Source organism: Hirundo rustica, chromosome 13 (assembly GCF_015227805.2).
Source record: "Hirundo rustica isolate bHirRus1 chromosome 13, bHirRus1.pri.v3, whole genome shotgun sequence".
In the NCBI taxonomy this organism is placed as follows: domain Eukaryota; kingdom Metazoa; phylum Chordata; class Aves; order Passeriformes; family Hirundinidae; genus Hirundo; species Hirundo rustica.
In genome coordinates, this window is record NC_053462.1 from 17093850 (window position 1) to 17113635 (window position 19786).

At 42.7% G+C, this 19786-nt stretch overlaps 1 protein-coding gene across 2 annotated transcripts in view; it reads right to left on the reverse strand.

The window, feature by feature from the left end:
* Positions 1 to 19786, reverse strand: part of ADAMTS17 (ADAM metallopeptidase with thrombospondin type 1 motif 17) — a 154475-nt gene that overhangs the window by 52651 nt on the left and 82038 nt on the right. For both annotated transcript variants that reach the window (XM_040077603.2, XM_040077602.2), the window contains exons 11-14: positions 9947 to 10048; positions 8712 to 8857; positions 6318 to 6484; positions 5728 to 5855 (exon numbers count right to left, since the gene is read on the reverse strand). In XM_040077603.2, coding sequence (XP_039933537.1) covers positions 5728 to 5855; positions 6318 to 6484; positions 8712 to 8857; positions 9947 to 10048 — 543 coding nt within the window. The remainder of the gene's footprint in view (positions 1 to 5727; positions 5856 to 6317; positions 6485 to 8711; positions 8858 to 9946; positions 10049 to 19786) is intronic.

Consider the following 19786-nt stretch of genomic DNA (forward strand, 5'->3'; position numbering starts at 1 on the left):
ATCCTTTCAGTTCCATCACTCTTGAATGGACTGGTGAGAAGGGAAGCAGTTTAAAACATGGGAATGCTGGCAAGAAACATGAAAATGAGTCTTTTGGGGCCTCAAGTCCTCAGCATGGACAGTCAGAAATGCGTCCACAGGTTTCTTAAGGCTCTTCCATCCAGGCAATCTCCTGCTCTGACACCACGTTTTGGGTCTAGCCACTGACCTTTAAATTGGCAGGTAAGTGCACATTGGCTGAGCCAAAGGCCTGAAATTAATTCTCTTTAAGCCTATATCACCATCCACCCTTCCTTCTCTCCCTCCCCTTCCTCCTCATTTTTATAATTAAACATCTGAAAGTCTGCTTGTTGGGTGGTATTTCCAGCTTCAGTCATAGCTGGCTCCAGCATAGGAAAACTCTTCTCTTTTGAATACATATCACTTGGATTCTTCTGTGTGAACTGTTCTCTGTATTGCTTGAATATTTTTAATGATATTTTTATTTGTATTTTCAATGGCTGTGAAAGAGCTCAATTGATACAGCTTGTGAGGGTATGTTTTGCTACATAAACACAATTATTTTTGTTATATACACCCACTCTGTGCAAGAAATGACATTGTAGACTCACAAAACTGTAATGCTTCCCATATGCTGAACTAACTGGCTGTCTCAATGGATCAAATATAAATATTGATGCAACGTGTGCCACTTTACAAATTAATCATGTACAGAGCAGGCTGGTTATGACAGATCCATCTACACTGCCAATTCCTTTTGTCCATGATATCCAATGTCCATTGATACCTCCAGGGATGGACCACATGAAACAGGAATGTACAGATGTGAGCAAGTCACATTCACATCTGAGCAGAAGAGAATTCTCATTTTGTTGTTTCAAACACCTCTGCCCCCATGGAGGGCTGTGGGTGGCTGTCAGGCCTGGGTGAGATGAGTCTGGGTCCCTAATCAACCAGTTCATCTCCGAGTTACTCCAATTTCTGTTCCACAACAAATTTTGGGCTAAGGATTGGAGCCCACGTAGGAGTTAGTTCAGCAAATATCCTCCTGCTGTTTCCCAAGCCTTCAAATTTTGTCTGAATCAGAGAAGCTCTGCTGGATCAGGAGTTAGACACCTTCTATTTTCATTAGCATTATCTGATCTGCATTAGATCTGCAATATCACCTGCCTTTGACTTTGTGCTTAGAAACCTCAGCAGCTCATAGGGGTGTTAGACACAATAATTCCTGATTTTTCACATATAGATATTGAAAGTTATGTGTCAAAACCTCTGTGTTCATGAGAGAACATGCAAATAATACAAAGCTCTTTCCCATCCCAGGAAGTCCTTTGCTTCTGTTACATTATATGCTTTCCATGGGATAACATGGAAAAAAAATTGGAGGAAATAGCATGGGGTTTTTTTTCCATATCCCACTGCAAAGTACACCACAAACTAGTAGGATATCGACTAGGACCTGGTTTTGTTACTGTGCCTTACTCACCAAAATCCCTGATACTCCTTTTGACCTCAGATTACATTGCTACAGATCCAGGCGTGGAAAAAAAAAAACAAAAAAGGCAATTATACAACAGGTTTCTGTAGTTCAGACAATCCTTCTGGATTTTGTGCACATGCACTAAATAATTTATCAAAGTTCAGTGCTAAGCCAAGTTGTTGTATGGAGACAAGCTACCCAGTCTGGAACATCTTGTACCACAGTTTGTAATGCAGGAATATGAATAATACATGGAAAATACTCAAGTGAGGAGACAAAGCCAGAACTGCAGGCATCAATCAAATGCAAAAAGTGGGTACTAAGTATGTAAAAAACTCTTTGCCAGCAGTAAGTCCAGTAGACAACTTTGATTTCTCCTCTGCCACCTGTGGCACTCTCCTGCCATTCTGCCTGTCCAGTTTGCAGAAGCTATTTTTGAAAATCTGTCCACTTCCCAATTCGTGCTCCCCTTTCACAGAGCTGACAATCACTTTCAGAAGAAAGTAGTTCTTTAACAATTTTGTTGTGCCAGGATAACCTAATATGTGGCTTATTATCATTAAACACACTGGGGATTCACCAGCCAGTTGAAAGGAGGTGTGATATGACAAAACACTCAGGAGAAAACTGCAGACAGAGCCAAAACCTCTTCACCTCCTAAATTGTTAAATTACAGCAAAGACTGCCCTTGATCTCTAGCCCAGTTCTGCTATACAGGAGGTCTCTCTTTTCACAGAGACCTTAAATTACATCCTGAAGCACAATCTGTAGTCCCCACTGGAAAGTTCTCATGCTGTCATGGGGCTCAGACTAATCCTCCTTTGAGAAAAGCCAGCACAAGGTCATGTGCATCATAACAGTCAGCTGAGCAGCTTGTCTTCTCCTCACCCCTCTGCTCTGTGACATCTGACACTTTTTTTAGCTCCACTCCTGCCAGCAGTTTTGAATTAACCTCAGCAGCACAGAGCAAAGCAGTGTAAGGGGTTAGAAAGGGCCCTGCTCTCATGAGTGCTCTCTCATCAAACACACACCCCACAGGCCCAGGGAAGAACAAAACCCTCAGGGAATCCTCTCCTTGAAAGCCGCTTGTCCCTTGAAGAGAAATAGGAGATGAACCCGGTGTGAGGTGCAGGATGCAGTGCCCCACCCCACCTTCCCCATGGCTGCAGTGTCCATGACAGGGAAAGCAAACTGCTGCAAAGCCTAAATGAGCACTCACCCTCCTCCAACGCATCAGGCTGCTCTTGTTCCTCAGCCTGCTATGGATTTTCTGTCCCTGAAAAATCTCCGCAGAAAAAAAATTCTCCTTGCTACAGAAGACCATGTGTATTTTGAGGAGAAAAGGTCAAAGACCCACATATGCTTTGAACAGGGGATCTAGTTTGTTCAGAGGATGGTAAAAAATGGTGCATTTGAAGTGGTCAGCCTCAAAACCAACTCAAATAAACAAGGAAAAAATTGAATTAAGACCTTATGATTCATCTCAAAAACAAGGAGTAAGGCTAGAAAAAGTCTAGGTGATTTAGGAACCCCTATGTTAAATTTAGGGCAGACTTTGCTCTTCGGTGCTTCTATGCGTGATCAAAGTAATAACCAAGTTTACTCACTCCAGCTGCCTTTAGGTGTAAGGGATAAATACAGAGATGCTGCTGCTTTTGATGGTTTTGTTTCAGGGATAGTGAGGCTGACACCAAAGGCTTCATTGACACCTTTTAGATTGGAGTTCAGCTTTAAAGTGAAACTGTAGTAACTTCACAAAGCACAACAGAAGGAAAATTCCCTTAGTGCCCAAATGTATTTGGGGCGTTTTGAGGCTTCAGAGAATCTGTTCCTGCTTTCCTTCTCAAAACCCTCCTCTCTTTGCAACGTTTTTTTCTCTGCCATGTTCATCTACATTCATTCATCAGCCAAGAACGATTCACAAGCTGCCTTTAGGAGCATCTAATGAAGGGAGAAGATCTATTACATTTCCTGTGCTAGATGTTCACAGGCAATGGTTACTGCTAATTTGTCTGTTGCACTGACAGCGTCATTCCTGCCTTTGAGAGCCTCTAACTAGAAGGATTACATAAGAAAATAAATAACAATAATACCACCCTCTGATTTCAGCACTTATTCTCTTCTCCAGGCCCCCTGCAATGCTTATTGCCAGGCTTTGTCTACGCTGGGTAAAGAAACAAGAAGAGGAGTAATTAAATGAATATGGCAATTAAATTGGTTTAATAGGCAGCTAGTTAGACAAGTATCTGTGGCAAATAGGGTACACAGGCACATATGGCAATTCTCAGCACTGCACTGCATATATATATGGCAGAGGAGTATTATAAATGAGTTCACAGGGCTTTCAAATCTGCTCGGCTTGAACTGATCATTTCACATTTTTTCTCAGCCAGATGCAAATGGACTGAATGTTCTGCAGCTGTCATCACCTCTCTGCACAGTTAAAGGCAGTTGCCCCCGACTCAGAGTGCAATTTGCTTTTCGTGATGTACCTCCAGTGCACTGTGCTCATAAAGGAATTCATTTGGAAGGAGCTGGCTACTGATCCTCCCTGGATGAAAAAAACCGTTCCTTGCCATGATGCCTGATTTACCATTTGTGGCAGTTCTGAAGGTTTGGAGCAATAAAACTGGCCAGCACAGAGTAATGGTCAATGGCATACAGCTGGAGGTGCACAGCTGGCCTGACTATAAAAGGTTATTAATGGGTTGGGTTTTTTTAGCTTTTTTCAGATATAGCCAAAAACAGGGAAAAATTAAGTAGCTTAGGATGCACCATGAACCTGGCTCTATGTGCAAAGCACTTTGTATTATAAAGAATCAAATTTGGCTCCCCAGACTGTTGCTATTCATATTCTTCATTGGAATAAATTAGAGTGAATTAAAAATGCCTCTTCAGCATCATTTGTCAAGAAACAGTGGGAAGTGTCTCCTGCAGCCATGCAAAATTCAATCCAAAGATCTTTCACTTCTGTCTTTGCTTTGCTGCTTTATGCCCCCAAAGCCTCTCTCACACCCAGGTGAGTATTGTGTTCATTTATCTTCCTGCCTGGAAGGCTCAAAGCAATAAAAATGGGCATTTCTTAAACACTCACAGAGAGCAGAAATAATGGCAAATTTGGTGTGCCCTGTGCCCCCAGGGGAAATCAGTGAAGTTAGTGGAAATAAAGGCGGATGCTAAGAAGTTGTTCTGGTGGATACAGTGGGCTGGGTAATACTAAAAATCTAGATGAGGAGAAACTCAAAGGGAAGAACTGCCAGGAAGAACCCAGCCCGGACAAGGCTGCTGTAGCTAAGTGAACTGACTTTCTCACCACTGTGGTGTGTGCAGCACACTTTGAACATGTGCTCCATGATCAGGAGAGAGGAAACTCCTGAAGGATCTTGCCCTGTCAAACTGTCTGTGACAAATGACCTGAGCCCATCACCAGGAGCACCCACTCCAAACAACTTCCTGTCTTTTGTGATCTTTAAATACACCTTTTCTCATCTCCCCTCCCTTGTCCAAACATTAACTCTCCATCTTATATGGGTCTACATGACATCATTAAATTTTTAAGGAACCTGAAGCACCAGCAGGTCTTAGAGCTGCCCTCCTTAGCATTCAATGTTTTACAAACTCTCCCAGCAAACCATGAAGTTTTATTACAGAGATCTCCCACACCTCATTTTGGTGTGTTAATTTGGTTAGAGGGAAATAATCACTGCAATGGTTATAGGCCATCACTCTAAGGAAAAGGGAATTCAATTTGAAGACTTTGGCTCATGTAGCTGCAGGAGCCAGGGAGAAATTGGTACTGAAAAGCTTCCTCAATATTTCTAAGAAGGAACGAGACGGACCCAAAAAGCATCATGATTCTGGCAAGACAATGTTTGTAACATTCTAGTGACAATTTGTAAGCTGATTTGCAGCTTCAGTGCTTCTATCAGTGATTCCTCTAATAGCCAAAAAAGAGCAGTTAAGCAGGCCAGACTTCCTCTCCAATCTGCTCCCCTCACAGAAGCCCCTTCCCACCCAAGCCATGCACACAAGCAAATGTGACTTTTGAGCATTCCCAGCTGCTCAGGAATAATATCATACCTCGGGCATTCAGATTCTCAGACCAATACACAGGGCCATGGAGCACTCGCAGAGGGCTCTGTAAAACAGGGCTGTCCCCTCCCCTCAGGGACAGCCACCCACCACCCTCACGGTGCTGCCCACACCGAACCTAACACTAGAAATGGAACAACAGAAAGTTACTGCACCTGGCACTTGCCATGTACACAGAGGTCTGTCTCGTAAGGCCCACAGGGAGTTCCATCCAGGACCCTGTCTGTCACCAGCACGGGAGAATCCTTGCCCAGCGGGGAGCAGAAGAGCTCACATGGCTTATCTGGGAAAAGAAATACAACAAGGGTTTGAGGCAATATCACAGGTAATCATGCTGAGATGCCCCAAAGTGACATAAATTTAAAAATGTCACAGGGAATCCACCTTTTTTTTTTTTTTTTTTTTTTTTTTTTCAGTTCCAAACTAATTGGAATTTTTTAATGTTTAAACTCCCAACTCTCTGATTCCCAGTCTGAAATTCCCAACTTCAGACTGGGAATCAGGTTAAGCCACTTCTCTCCCAGCATTTCAAAAAGATGAGTAAAGCACTGACAACTCTGTATGTTCTATTAAGAATGCTAAAAGAACAGCAGGGCAGCAACAAGAACAATTAATTGTAATTAGTCTTTCAGCTGTAGCCAAAGGGGGCCTATTGCAGCCTTCTCACCAACAATAGGAGCCCTGCAGATGAGAAACTGCAGCGAAAGAACAGCGAGGAGTCACAGAGAGAGATGAAAAAACTCACCATCCACGATGACAGCTGTCAGGAGGCTTTTCTTCTTGTTGGTGTACCTGTCGTGGGCCTGGCACTGCTGGTCCCTGAAGCTGGGCACCCCTTTGGGGCAGGGCAGGTTCTCACACACCGTGTGCTCCACGCTGGCGCCCCGGCAGTTCTTCCCACCCGGCCCAGGCCTGCAGTGAGGAACAAAACCAGGCTCAGCACCAAACATCCAGAACGTTCCATCCTCCCCTTCCCACCCTTGCTTTGCCCCCTGCCTCAAACACTCCTGAGGATGGAGACACACCAAACATCTCTTCGGCACGTGTGCTCCTTGTAAGTAAAATACCACAGAAGCAGCTGTAACTGCACTGTGAGCAGGGTATCCAGAAACAAAGCTGTCCTGCAGATAACCCCCATCCATGAAATCCATGCCATTCCACACATTTGTCTTTTAAACATACAGAAAAGGCCACTAATGCAACATCAGAATTAGGAACCTGCAAAACCTATCTGTTTTTATTTATGAATCTCGGAGAAGGAGGAAAACTCAAACTCTCAGCAACAGCCTGTATTTTCTTTGCAAAATAAAACAAAATACAAACAAAACGCACAAGTAAGCATGGAATGTGGAATTCCAGGTCCCAAGCACTGCCTGGGATTTCCAACAAACTGTGCAACCCAAGGCCACCCTGGCCCACATCTGAAATAGTGACTGTGAGATCTCTGGTAGGTAACTCCACAGCCACCTTTCACTGTATTTATGCCAAGAGAATCCATCCACTAATGGAACTGAAGAAATCAAAGCCCATTTATGCTGCTGTGACCCTTTTACATGACAAGAGGGGACTGGAGAAGGGAGGCTCTGTTTAAGCCGGTGGTTTTCTCCTCAGTACAACAGCCCAAAGCCTAGACAAGAACACAAGGCAGTACAACTCAAAGTCTGCACGTGCAAACTGGCTTATGACACACTCCTTACAACCATGGGGAGGCAATGCATGTAAATGCTCAAAGAAATTAGAGAGAGGAAAAACCAAATCAAACAGTGAAGCAACTGGTTTAATGATAGTCCCACAGGCTCAAGAGTCAGCTGGCAGGAGCAGAGAATCCTGTAAAAAAAAAAATCCCAAGACCAAATATATACAAAATAAAAGATAAATCCCTTAGCCAATATTTTTGGACAGTGAATAAACCAGCTGCAGAAGTGGGCTGAGGCCAGGAATTTAAAGCAAAAGAAGATCACGTGTGTATCTCCAGCCAAGAATGTATATGAGCAAGAGAATTTTAAAATCAGTGTGCTGTGTTGGAAGGAGCATTTCCTGTAATTTAAGGAACGATGATGAATGGATTTAGGTTTGGTCAGCACTGTAGTTGACAGCAAAGAAACCAGCTCAGTCCCTTTTTCAGGAAAATGAGCTGGTCAAAATCAAACCTGGATACTACAGACATGCAACTGCAGCTCAGATAAGGAGAGGAAAAAACAAAAATATTCTTTTCACATTATTATGGGTCAACAGCACCAATTGTGAGCCTATCCATCATCTGGGCATGTCTTTGAAGTGACTGTGCTGCTATGCAGAATTTCAGCCCCAATTTAAAAAGAAAAGCTTTGGGTACTTTGTGTGTAGAGGAAAACATAAAATCTGAATAAAGTCAGAGATACCCCACTTGAGGGGCTGCTCCTAAAGCTGTGAAGTTATAATAAACACAATTGGGGTGGCCAGTTAAATGGCACCATTGTAACCTCTTCAGGACCCCAAAACGATGAAGAGACTTCCAGATGGGCCTCAACTGACCTGAGGGATGAAGGTCAACACCTACATTTCATCCTGAACCAGAAAAAAACCCACCCCATGCAGAGAGCATCAGCTTGTTTGTAGTCACAGTGCAGGAACTAAACAGCACCTGGGGCTTTCTGCATGCATGGAAACCTTCCTGTTCTCATGCAGCACATCCTGACCTACAGAGCATCCCAAGGGGCTCTGCCAACACAGCCCCGGGACACTCTGATCATTGTCAGGCACTGCACTGCTCCCCAAGCCCTGAGCAAGCACTCCCTGAAAAAGTCATCTCTAAGGCACATTGGCTCACTCTGGTCTGTAGATCCAGATCAGCCCCTCTACGTTCACTGTAGTGCTGGAGAGGAAACACAACATCATTTTTGCTGCCAAACTTCATGTATCTAATTCAACTGTATCTGCCTTTGAGTCACTGCAATGGGAAACTTCCAAAGGTGACCCTTCAGGCCACTTCCACACAATCTATTCCAAGTCACTCCAGGATTCTGACCTGGTGAAATTTCTCAGGGCCTCTGCACAGCTCTGCTGCTCATTTCTCCCCTCTACTCTTGCAGCAAGGGTTGGCCAAGAGGGCAAAGGCTGCCAGCATGGCAAAGGGAGCCAGGATGGCGCGAGGACTTACGGGGGATTGTCGCATTTCCGCTGCCTGAAGCGCACCCCAGTTCCGCACGTCCGGCTGCACATGCTCCACTGGCTCCACACGCTCCAGTCCCCGTCCACGTGCTCAGGGATGGGGGTTTTACTGACACACTCCCCAGCTCGGCACCACTGCAAGGCAATCACGTTAGCTCAGCCTGGGAAGAAGCCCTGACCTTGCACAGGTGGGCTTTAAAGGATGTCTGAGGGACTGCAACAAGCCCACATTTCTGTTTCCGGGGGTTTGAGGCTTTGGTGAGATGGCAGTAGGAGAAGGAGGAAGGGAGGAGGCGAAACGTAGAAATTGAAGTGTCGCTCTCAACAAGCCCCTGAAGGGAGTTCTGTCATTAAAAAAACAATCACAGAACAGAGCCCCTTACTTTATAAAGCAGATAATTATCTAAGTACTAAGACTTAAAGCCCCACAATTCACAGAAACGGAGTCCAAGAAATTATGCCCCAAAGCAATGCCTTCATCAGCACTGCTCCCAGGATGTACAAAATGATTGAAGTATTTTGTATTTTGAACCTAACTTGGCTAAAGCCCCAAGCCCCTCTGATTCTAATAGGTTGTGCTGGCTCCTGACCAAGCAGCAAACTTGGCCTGTCCAGTAAGCTTACTGTGACACAGTAAGCACTGCTAAAAAGCCTTAAAAAAGGACTCCTCCAGTTAGAAAAACATGGGCCTAAAACCCCTTTTTTTCCCATTTCCTTGTCATGGTTTCTATGACCCAGTTTTTCTTCTCATTTTTTATCTTTATTTGCAAGCAAAGAAAAGGTTCCAATCCCTGACTTCAGCAACCAGCTTCTTAATTTTACCCTTCTTTACCTCCCCCAATTATACCATAGGAAAAAAAAAAATTTAGAGTCCAAAACCAGTAAGTAGGGGGCTGAGAGTTACCAAACCAGTTCAAGTTACAAAAAATACATATATAAATAAATACAGCAAATTATACCTCAAAAAGAACAGAACATCACTGAATTTGAGCTCCATTATTTTGAGCTACTTGTAGAAAGTATAAAGTTTTTAAGTAGCCTCTTTTTATTTCCCCTTCTTCCACCACTCCCCAAATGTCAGGCTAAATGCTCTGCACACTTTGCACCTCAAATACAACCCAGAACATGAGCAGCTATGGGTTTATGTTAAATACTGAACATCTTGGAAGCATTATTCCCAATGGTGGGAAACAGAAAGTGTCTGCTGCTGAGCATTCTGATTACCTTGTCTGCGCCACATTCGGTGCCATCCAGAGGGGGGTCCAACTTGGTTTTACAGGATGTGTCTCCTTCCACCAGGCACCAGAGCCCAGCACACATCAAATGCTGTAATCACAAAGCAAGGAGGTGCAGTTATTGCTTTTGGAGATGCCAGCCATCATTATGGGATACACTTCAAAGCTCAGGCAGTCCTTCTCAAGTGAATCCAGAGGCATCCAGTTGGTTTGGGAGCAATTATTTTTTAAAGGTTGATTGGCATTAAGTGGTGAAGCTGGAAACATGAAAGAGATTGATGGATGCCACTGACAGGAACAAAACCTACCCCGAACAAAAAATGTGCTATTTAAAGAGATTTCTTTTCACAAGAATAAATCTGGTCCATTAAAAAGGAATCCTATATGGGAGGCCACACTGGGTGCTTTGGAACCATGCCAAATGCTTAGATGTCCAAGATGCTTAATTACTCCTGTTTTTAAAAAAAGATACTCGGGTAACTACAGCTGGTGGTAGCAATAATCAGCCAGCAATGCCCCTGGGGAGAAGGTGGAATGAGCAAGAGGAAAGGATGTCATGGTGTGCTGTGCAGCAAAGGAGGAGCTTGGTGACAGGCAGGGTCAAAGACTGGGAATATTCTGGGGATCATTCTCCAGTGCTGCTGCTCTGCTCAGCCAGTGTGTGCTGTGGGGATCTCAGTGCTGACCACAACTGTGACCTGCCAGATCAAAACGATTTCAGAATTTAAGAAAAAGCACCAGGAAAAGGGAACTCTGCATCAGTAACATTTTCCACAGCATCCACCATGCTTTACATTCCATGAAAGTGGATGATTTCAATTCATAGCTCAGTACCAAAAAGAACAACAAAGAGGAGTTACATTTCTTTCCACTATTGTTCACATTTCAATGTAATGGTAAAAAGATGAGAAACCTGACTCTAGTGCCAGCTGGTCTTGTCAAGATTTATTGCACCTCATTAAATAGTCGAGTCAACACGCTTCAGCCTCATGGTTCTTCCCCAATGTAATGTAAGAGACTGTGGATGCATGTGTGTTCTGTGTACAGGCATGTTGGTATGTCTCTATAAAACAGACCATGTCTCTATAAAATAGATCTGTACAAGAGAGGGTGCAGACGAGATAAATCCCAGTCCCAGCGATGATGTAGAACATACTGAAACAAAATAGTTATCACAGCAGTATTTGCATCCTGATCCATTTCCACATTTCTTTCTGGAAAGAGGATTTTGCACTATTTAAACCCAAAGAACATTCACAAGAACAGGAAGCAGACAGCACAATTCAGCATCTGTATTAACCACAATGCAGAAAGCCATTGTCAAACAAACAAACAACAGCAAATACTCCAGGGAAACCTAAATCAATGAATTTTCAAGACATCTTCCCTGAACAAATAGAGCATATGGGAAAATATCAGTCTTTAGTAATTTTGACTAAATGACTGTGACTAATTAGTGGTTTACCCACAACTCTGAAAGCACTTAAGCACCAATTAGCCATGAGGACATCACACACTGTTTTACTGATAGGTATACTGAGGCAGAAGGACTGACAAGGCAGAGATTCCGTAGCTTACTGAGAAATTCATTGTTCCACCCCATAACTCCCCGATTCTCCACCCCCTGCCTTCTGAGGAGGACTAAAATCAAAAAGTACTTCAATTACCCATCCATGAGCATCACAGGAAGAACACAAATCTAGGCAATAAACCACAGTGTGAAAGCACTACCAGCAAAACCTCCTTCCAAACTGTGGCTGGGGACAATTTTGATAGGTAAAATGAAAGGAAGCTTTGGAAATGAAAGATGCAGACAGCAAGTATTTCCACTTTTCCAGTCTTCAGCCCCTCTCTTGCATATAACCACAAAACTCCAGAGCAAAATGTGTGGAGAAACACTCCAGCCAAATCTCTTGAATGACCCAGACAGAAATTTTGCCCCCAGAAGGAAACCCTCTGCTTCTGCTTTCTGTCAGAGGAACATCCTGGCTGAAGATGTGATGGAATTCACTACGCCCCTAAAGAAGTTGTTCTAGACACAGATGAACACCATTGCTAAATATCTGTGCATTATGCAAGACCAGTGTTTGTTCAGCTTTAGCTTCAGGACCCTGGATCATAAACTGCACATAAATGAGGGTTAATTTCTGCTCTTTGATGTAAAACTGGGAAGACAGAGTGTGTGGTGGTAGAAACAAAGTCATAAAAATGAAACAGCTTTTTGTACGGTTTTGGATAGCAACCAAAATCTCTCCATAGTCCACCTTCCATAGGGGAAGGTGATAAAGCCAGGTCACAAGCCCAAGTGTGAGCCATGGCATGGGGAAGCAATGGGAAGAGACCACCTCAAATATGTGTGTTTGCACCTGCAGAACAGCCCAGAGTAGGGATACAGAGTGTGTAAATATTCACGTACAGGTGGGTGTGGTGCATGTATATATATGTGTGTTTATGCCTGCATGTACATGTATACACACACATAATTGTATGGAGATAAACAAAGGAAATACCTCTCTCAGCAACACCAACCTTCCTGAAATCTCCCATGTCTGAGGTATGGAAAACATCGGATTTTTTTTTAGCATCCCTGTATTTGATTCAGAATCCTAAATGCAAAGCATATTTCCAGAAACAGTTACAGAAAAATCTGGTAACGGCGCTGAGCTCTATGTTCTGGTGCCACACCACTACAAAGCCCAGGCCCTCGTTAGCCCAGTCCCCTGCATTTAATAGTGTTCAGATACCCCAGGAAAGATGAAACCCTCAGCTTTGGGATTGTATGCTCCCAAGATGTTTTATCATGTTAATAGCTCTTTTCAAAAGAGATCATGTATCCTCCTCAGCTACAATAGGAACCCAAACAAAACTCCCCATTAAACAGCAAAGCAGTCGAAGTGACTTTTTAATGGTTAAACAGCCAGCTTTGTGGGGAAATATCCAAGTGAGAAATGGCAGGACTTGAAAGGAAGTTGATGTATGTGAGTGGCAGCTCAGAGCTCATACTGATACAGAAGAAGCCATCAAAAGAACTGCACTAGTGCTAATTCTGCATTCAGCAAGCGGCTTTCAGATGGCAGGTCCCTGCCTGCAAAGCATTCCCTACAGCGTTCAAGAAGTGCCAGTGAGGATTTTCCAATGATAGATATTTCACACTGGAAAAATATTGATTTGTTGAAACTGTCTGTGGGGAAAGGTCATCTTTGGATCAGCTCCCAGTTTGAAATATTTCCAAGGGCAAAATAAAATTTTAAAAAGCGAGATGGCTGTTGAGAAGTAGAGTTTCAATAAAAAATTAAAATTACTTAAATAAAAAAAAAAAAAGAAGAAGAAATGCTTTCTCAACTGAACTCTTAAGGAATTTATACAGAAAAAAAAAAATAGAAACTGAAATAAAATGAAATTGTTATAAAGGTGCAAATTTTAGACTCTCAGAAACTCGTGGGACATAGGAAAGCTTGTCTGCACAGCTGTTAGGAACCAGTCCTGGGAGAGGTCAAGATCTGGAAACTCCCAGGCTGGGAGAGATGTGCTGGGCAGGTGAGCGGCGCTTCCGATTACAGGGATTATAATGGCATCTATCTGACAAAGGGGCCTCACTGTGCCGGGTGTTTTCTCTCCCTCAGAGATCTCGCCATCTAAACAGACTCCTGGGAGCTTGGGGATAAAGGAAAGTTTATCACTCCCTTCTAGGTGGAAAGATGAGGAACAGAGAGGGATTAAATGTCTTGCTGAAAGTCTGCTGGGACTGAACCAGAGCTGCTCAGAGCTCTCTGCTCAGTGTCACAGCCACAGGCTCCTGTGTCACTGCCTGCTCCAGCTAAAGCCAGGCTCTGGCTCTGGCCCTTCCCACCTTTCCCAGCATTACACACTTTTCCAGGACGATGTTTCCCTTCCCTGGGACTCCATCCCCACGCGGACTCGCAGCATGCGGAGCTCAGGGATCTGTTTTAGGTTCCTTAGCTCAGTGCTGCAGCTGGAAATGAGAAGGCAGAGTCAATCCACCCAGCTCCTTGCCCATGGGCAGAAAGTCTGGAGCTCTTTCTGGGGTAGCTATTGCATCACCACTGCTGCTAAAATCTGCGTCATCCTGCCCCGTGACCTCACACGGGCTCACAAGAAAGGGTTCACAACACTCCCCCAATTCAAACCCTCCCTGCAAGGGGAGCTTCCAACCCTCCAAAGCACAAAGAGAATCCAGTGAACAAAGCTGTCCTTCCCACCGTGGCACAACTCTACAGAAGCCTGCTCATTCCCTACACATTCACTCCTTCAGCTTGTCTGCATCCAAGGAAAGAAACACTGATTTCTCCTGGAGATGAATTTGTTTCTGCTGTCCACTGGAAAGAGGAACCTCTTGTCTCCAGCAGCAGAATTAAAACACCATGAAAGCAATTTTTCTGTCAAAATGAGGGGACCATGAATAATAATTTAGGAAGAGTAAATATCCTTAAGGGAGAGGAGCAAGAGACCTCATAACACACAGGCTTGCTTCTAAAGAGGTTGACTGATAAGTATCAGAACTCTCTTACTTTGCCAAGGTTTTCGGTCAGCATATTACTAACCAGAGAGAAAATGTGCTTATGAATGGCATCCTAATTAACACCTCTTAGGAATAATAAACACACAATTTACTCTCGCTTTCCTGTTCAAAGCATGATGCAAATGTTCTCAAAGCCTCACAGGACAAGCAGCAATTCTTTACACAGTAACAAAAACAATGTCCCCAATTTCTACACCATCACTGTCTCTAATTTTGGGTGCATAAACAACCCGCAGCAATCACAAGAGAATTGAGCAGCGGTTTTTGAGCTTCTTGCTGTTAAAAACGAGATGAAAAGCGTTCCAAACTCAAATCCTGTAAGACTGGAAGGCAGTTCTGGAAAGGAGCCACATGCTGACCCAGACAAGATAATTGTGAAACTCGGATCCATGTCTCAGTGGCCAAACTGCTGACCTGTGTCTAGAGCTGATATTCCAAGATAGTGCCAGACGAGCAGTGCAAGACTCCCAGACCACAAGGAAGGCACAAAGGAATAGAAACACTTTTTTTTTTTTTTTTTTTTTTTAACTCTACATGGGGAAGCAAATAATGAAACAGGAAAACACTGTCTCTAGTTTCAGCTGTCTCTGGTGCTCTCAAGGAAAACTAAAAGCCTTCATGGTCTAAAGTACTTCTTTGCAAAGCACCAGTTTTATTTAATGTTTTCATACACCTGGAATTAAATTAATAGTCAAAAGAAAGAGACTGGAAAGAGAGCATTCATAAGATCACAAGCTAATTTTATGGCAAAACATTATGCTGAATAAAAATCTTTGCAGTGCCTTTAGGGCACTCATGTCACCAGCTCCAGGGATCCACAGACATGGACAAATCCAAGAAGAAAAGGACAAGTCTCACGCACTTTTCTACCAACACACAACTCTTACTGGGTGAGTTATTCAGCTTTGCTGCAGATTTCAGCATCTTAAATGAGAGAACACAACATGTAAATGTCACATCAGCTGGCAGAATCATGGAAGTGTCTTTATATGGTCAAACCTGGAGGCAGAGACACATGGAACAAAGCACTGGAACAGAGTTTTTGAATTAAATTATTGGAAATTTGTACTGTGACTTATTACCAACGTTTAAGAGCTGTTCATATGAGTAATGTTCACTCAACAGCTCCCCGTGAACTCCTCAGGTCTTAACACCGGATTGTCGGATATGAAAAATATTGATTTTTTTGAACAACAGGCAGAGTTGTCTATTAAAAAAGAAAAAAAATAGGAAAATTAAAAGAATGAAATCATGGACTGTGTTTCTTGGCCATGGGAAAAGAGAAGCAAGAGACAGTAAAATAAATATAAATATGTACACACACAGTTCAGATGTGGTTGTGAAATATATGGAGTTTCTCTTGAAGTGTTTTGCAGATGGGAAGTTCCCAGCAGGCTGGTGGGAGAAGTCTGAATACTCTTCAAGCTTGTTAGACACTATTTTCAGGCTGATACTCAATCGTATTCTGGCTAATTTTGTAAAGTTCAGACTTTAGCTGTAGATGCCACATCACAAGGCTACACTAATTCTTTCTCCCTCCCCTTCTCTTAATAAGAAATGAAGAATGGCCAAGCTCAAGTGTTTAATTCCTAATAGGCTCTCTCTACCATTGTTAAGAGTTTATTCTGTTTATATTCTGAAATTTCCACGTTGTATTTTTATAATTTTATTTTGGTTCCCTTCTCTCTTTCTATTTTTCTTTAAACCACTGCACCAGAATGTGTTTTGACCATCATCCAAACTGAAACACGTACAAAAATTTCTGAAGCATTCCAATAATTGTAAACTGGGCTGTGCTGCCCAGGCAGGAACTCTGCTTCTCTCTCTTTCTTTCTCTCTCTTAAACAAAAGTATTTCCACTGAAAATAAAGAGAGAAAGGTATTTCTGCAACATACAGAAGCAGTGAAATAGGACACTTCAGCTCCATATTAACAAGCAATGTGAAAATAGTCTGAATTCTAACAACCTACATGAGGAAAACTATAAACTACAGAATGACAGTTAGGTTAATTGTTACCTTTACTTCTCAAAAAAAAAACAAACAAACAAAAAAAAAACCTGCTCATTTTATTTTAGAATTGCCAGGCTTCTATCCTGCAAGCCTCAAGAAAAACCCAACCCATCCTCTTTCCAGATTTATTAGTATTACTATGTAGACAAAGTCCCTGGTTGTACAGAAAATGACAATGCAACCTATTATTTCCAGGATAAACCAGTTTTCAATCTAATTACCACGTTCTTGTAAATATTCTATACATTACTAAACAATAGGGCTCACTATCATGGTCTGCATCTCACAAATGGCCCTGCAGAGAAAAGGCAAACAGAGGCTCATTGATTCCCATGCACAGAGCCCAAAAGGCCACTCCAGCAGTCTCCCTACAAGATCAAGACCACAGAGAGACCTACAATTGCTGAATTATACTCACCACCACACCATCAAATATGCAAACTGAAGGGGTACATAAACCCCACTTGATCATTTCAATTGCTGGTTTTTCTTTACTTTCCTTGTTGGTTCCTCTCCTTTTCCATATTAGCCAAGGAATCTGCTTTGTCTCCTTTGGCTTGCAATCAACTTTGCCCTCTTGTTCCGTAGCTTGTAGATATTGGAAAATACCTACATTTGTTAAAAAACACCCTGAACCTAAGAAAAACAGTGGAGCCAATTCTAGCTGGTTTAGTATTTCTAAAAACAGTGCTACGTCAAAATTCACATTCCCAGCCACAGCTGAGTTGACAGTGTCCCTTGTCAGAAAAAAAAAAATCTCTTTGTAGCAGTGCTAATCTCCTTCCAAGTGCCACTCCAGCCTCAGCCCAGTTTTGACTCCAAACAATGCTGGACGATAACAGTTACATAAAAACCCGCAAAAATGTGTTAATAATAAATAAGCCAAAAGGCTTATAAAACAAAAAGCCAAATGGTTATATGAAATAAAATCATTTTTTTCCCCATAAATATGATTTCAGCGCAAAAGCCTCTGTTGGTAGGCGTGCCAGCCTGAAAAATAAAGGTTAAGCAGGGAGAATGTTTCCATGCGAGGTTTCAAATGTGTTTTGATGAATTTCTGGGGGAGAAACACCACCTCTGCTCCCTGAGAGATTCAGCAGAAACCACCCATGCTATTTCTCTTGGAATAAACACAGGGACAGCAAAGGGTTAACTCCTGGTCTCGAGGAATCATCGCCTGGCCAGGGTTGAAGTTCTCTGCTTCCTCTCTCAGAGGGGTCAAATGAATTCACAATAGTTGATTCATAGCCCAGTGTGGAGCTGGAGGACAGAGGTCAGACAGGTTGAATTGCCTGTAATTTGCACAACTGCTCCCATGCTAGCCCTGGACTCACACCAGCGTTCAGAAGCCAGAGCCCCCCAGGATTTCTGTGTTTGGGGGGCACTGATAACGCCCTGTGCAGTGCCAGAGGTGCATTTCTGTCCAGCTTTTCCTGCAATTATCATGATGCTGCTCAGAGCTTGAGAATGACACAATCATCTATTTAATTTCTGCTAAAAGCAACTTGCCTGCCTCAAAATAAAGGCCACTGTGTAAGCCCTTAGGTGGGCCAAAGCTCTCCCAACACCGTGCAGCTTCCCAGCTGCAGCCAGGCAGCACGCCTGGCACGGCAGAGCACACCTGTACATCCTGCTAGATAAGCACTTGCATGGATCACACAATGCCTGACATTTGGAATGGGAAAGATGAACAGAAAGCACCGTGGGAAAGCACTCTGATCCCTTTGCATGCTCCAGGAGAAAACTCTGCAACCTGGATATGAAGGGGGGGATCTACTGAAGGGTCTTGAGAGGTTCATCAACGTACATGAAATCACAGAACCACAGAACGGTTTGGGTGGGAAGGGACCTTAGAGTTCATCCAGTTCCAACCCCCTGCCATGGGCAGGGACACCTTCCACTATCCCAGGGTGCTCCAAGCCCTGTCCAGCCTGGCCTTGGACACTTGTTCCCTGTCCTAACAGCAACCTAGGCTAAAAGCCTGATTCACAGCTCCTTAAAGAGGTGACAGGCACTAGAAAATCTTACCCAACATTGATGTTACAGAACCAGATCCTGAGTTATACATCTTGGAGGTCATAGATTACAACAGACTATGGATCATCTGACTATCATAAACTCACTTTTAGCATATTAAAATGTAGAAGAAAGGAGAAAGGAATGTCGAGGTTTGGTTCCTCATACGTTTTAATTTCTGTTCTGTAAATTTGGAGCAGGATAGCTGCAGGATAGCGGGTTTGGAAAACTTATAAACCTGAGGGCTACACTTTTTGTTGTTCTAAGGCATCAAAGTTATCATTAAAAACCAAATGGAAGAAGAATTTTGGGGATGCAATCTCAAACATTCAGATAAGAGTGAATATTCATGGATTAATTCTCTTGTTAGACTGGTGTCGGAGGCCAAGCCACTGCCAAGCATTGAGGGACCTGACTCCCTGTGAAAGCAAAGATTATATCCCTTCAAAAAATTGGGTTTCGATGCTGTTAAAAGAGAGAGCTTACTGCACAGAAATTTTCTGAAATTTTGGAATCATCTAGCCTCTGAAGATTGCTCTAAACCAAATTGCATGGCATTTTTGAATATAGGGCCTCTAGTTTGCCTCATATAATTATGTAGCTCAACTATCTCCAAAGAAATATTGTAATGTAACTCTTTTATTATATAAGAAAATAGGCAGCAGACACATGTAATCATAAAAAGATTGAGCAGGCTCATTTCCTGAAGTTTATTTCCTTTTCGTAACAAATATTTACTGTCAAATGTTTATTGCTTTTACATTTGGATTTTTTTAATACTTTATTGAATTAAAAATACCACATTACCATTGGCTAAAAGAGGAGACAGCTGTATTTGCCAATAATTTCTACAGCTAATGCCAGTGATCAGTGCCAATTTTTTTTTTTTTTGGTTCATATTTTTGTAGACAGCTTTGAGACTTATGATACAAGTATTCTGCAGATGAGGCCTGAGGAACATAAAGGTGAAAAGAGCACAAACTTCAGAGGTTTAAAAATCAAAAGTGATCATTTCCTCTCAAGAATTTCCTCTCCTTGCCATCAAACACCAGTTCAGAGTGGTGTAACAGGATGTAAATATTTGCTTAAATTAATGGCATGTGACATAACTGATCCAGAACTTCACAGGGTGAACACTAATTCTTAATGCACATCTGCAATAGAAATAATTCTATATAAGGGACTGCAAATTTGTTTTAATTTGCTGAAGGTCTACCAGGCTTTTCATTAGGAAACGCTCATGTCCTTCCAAAATAAGCTT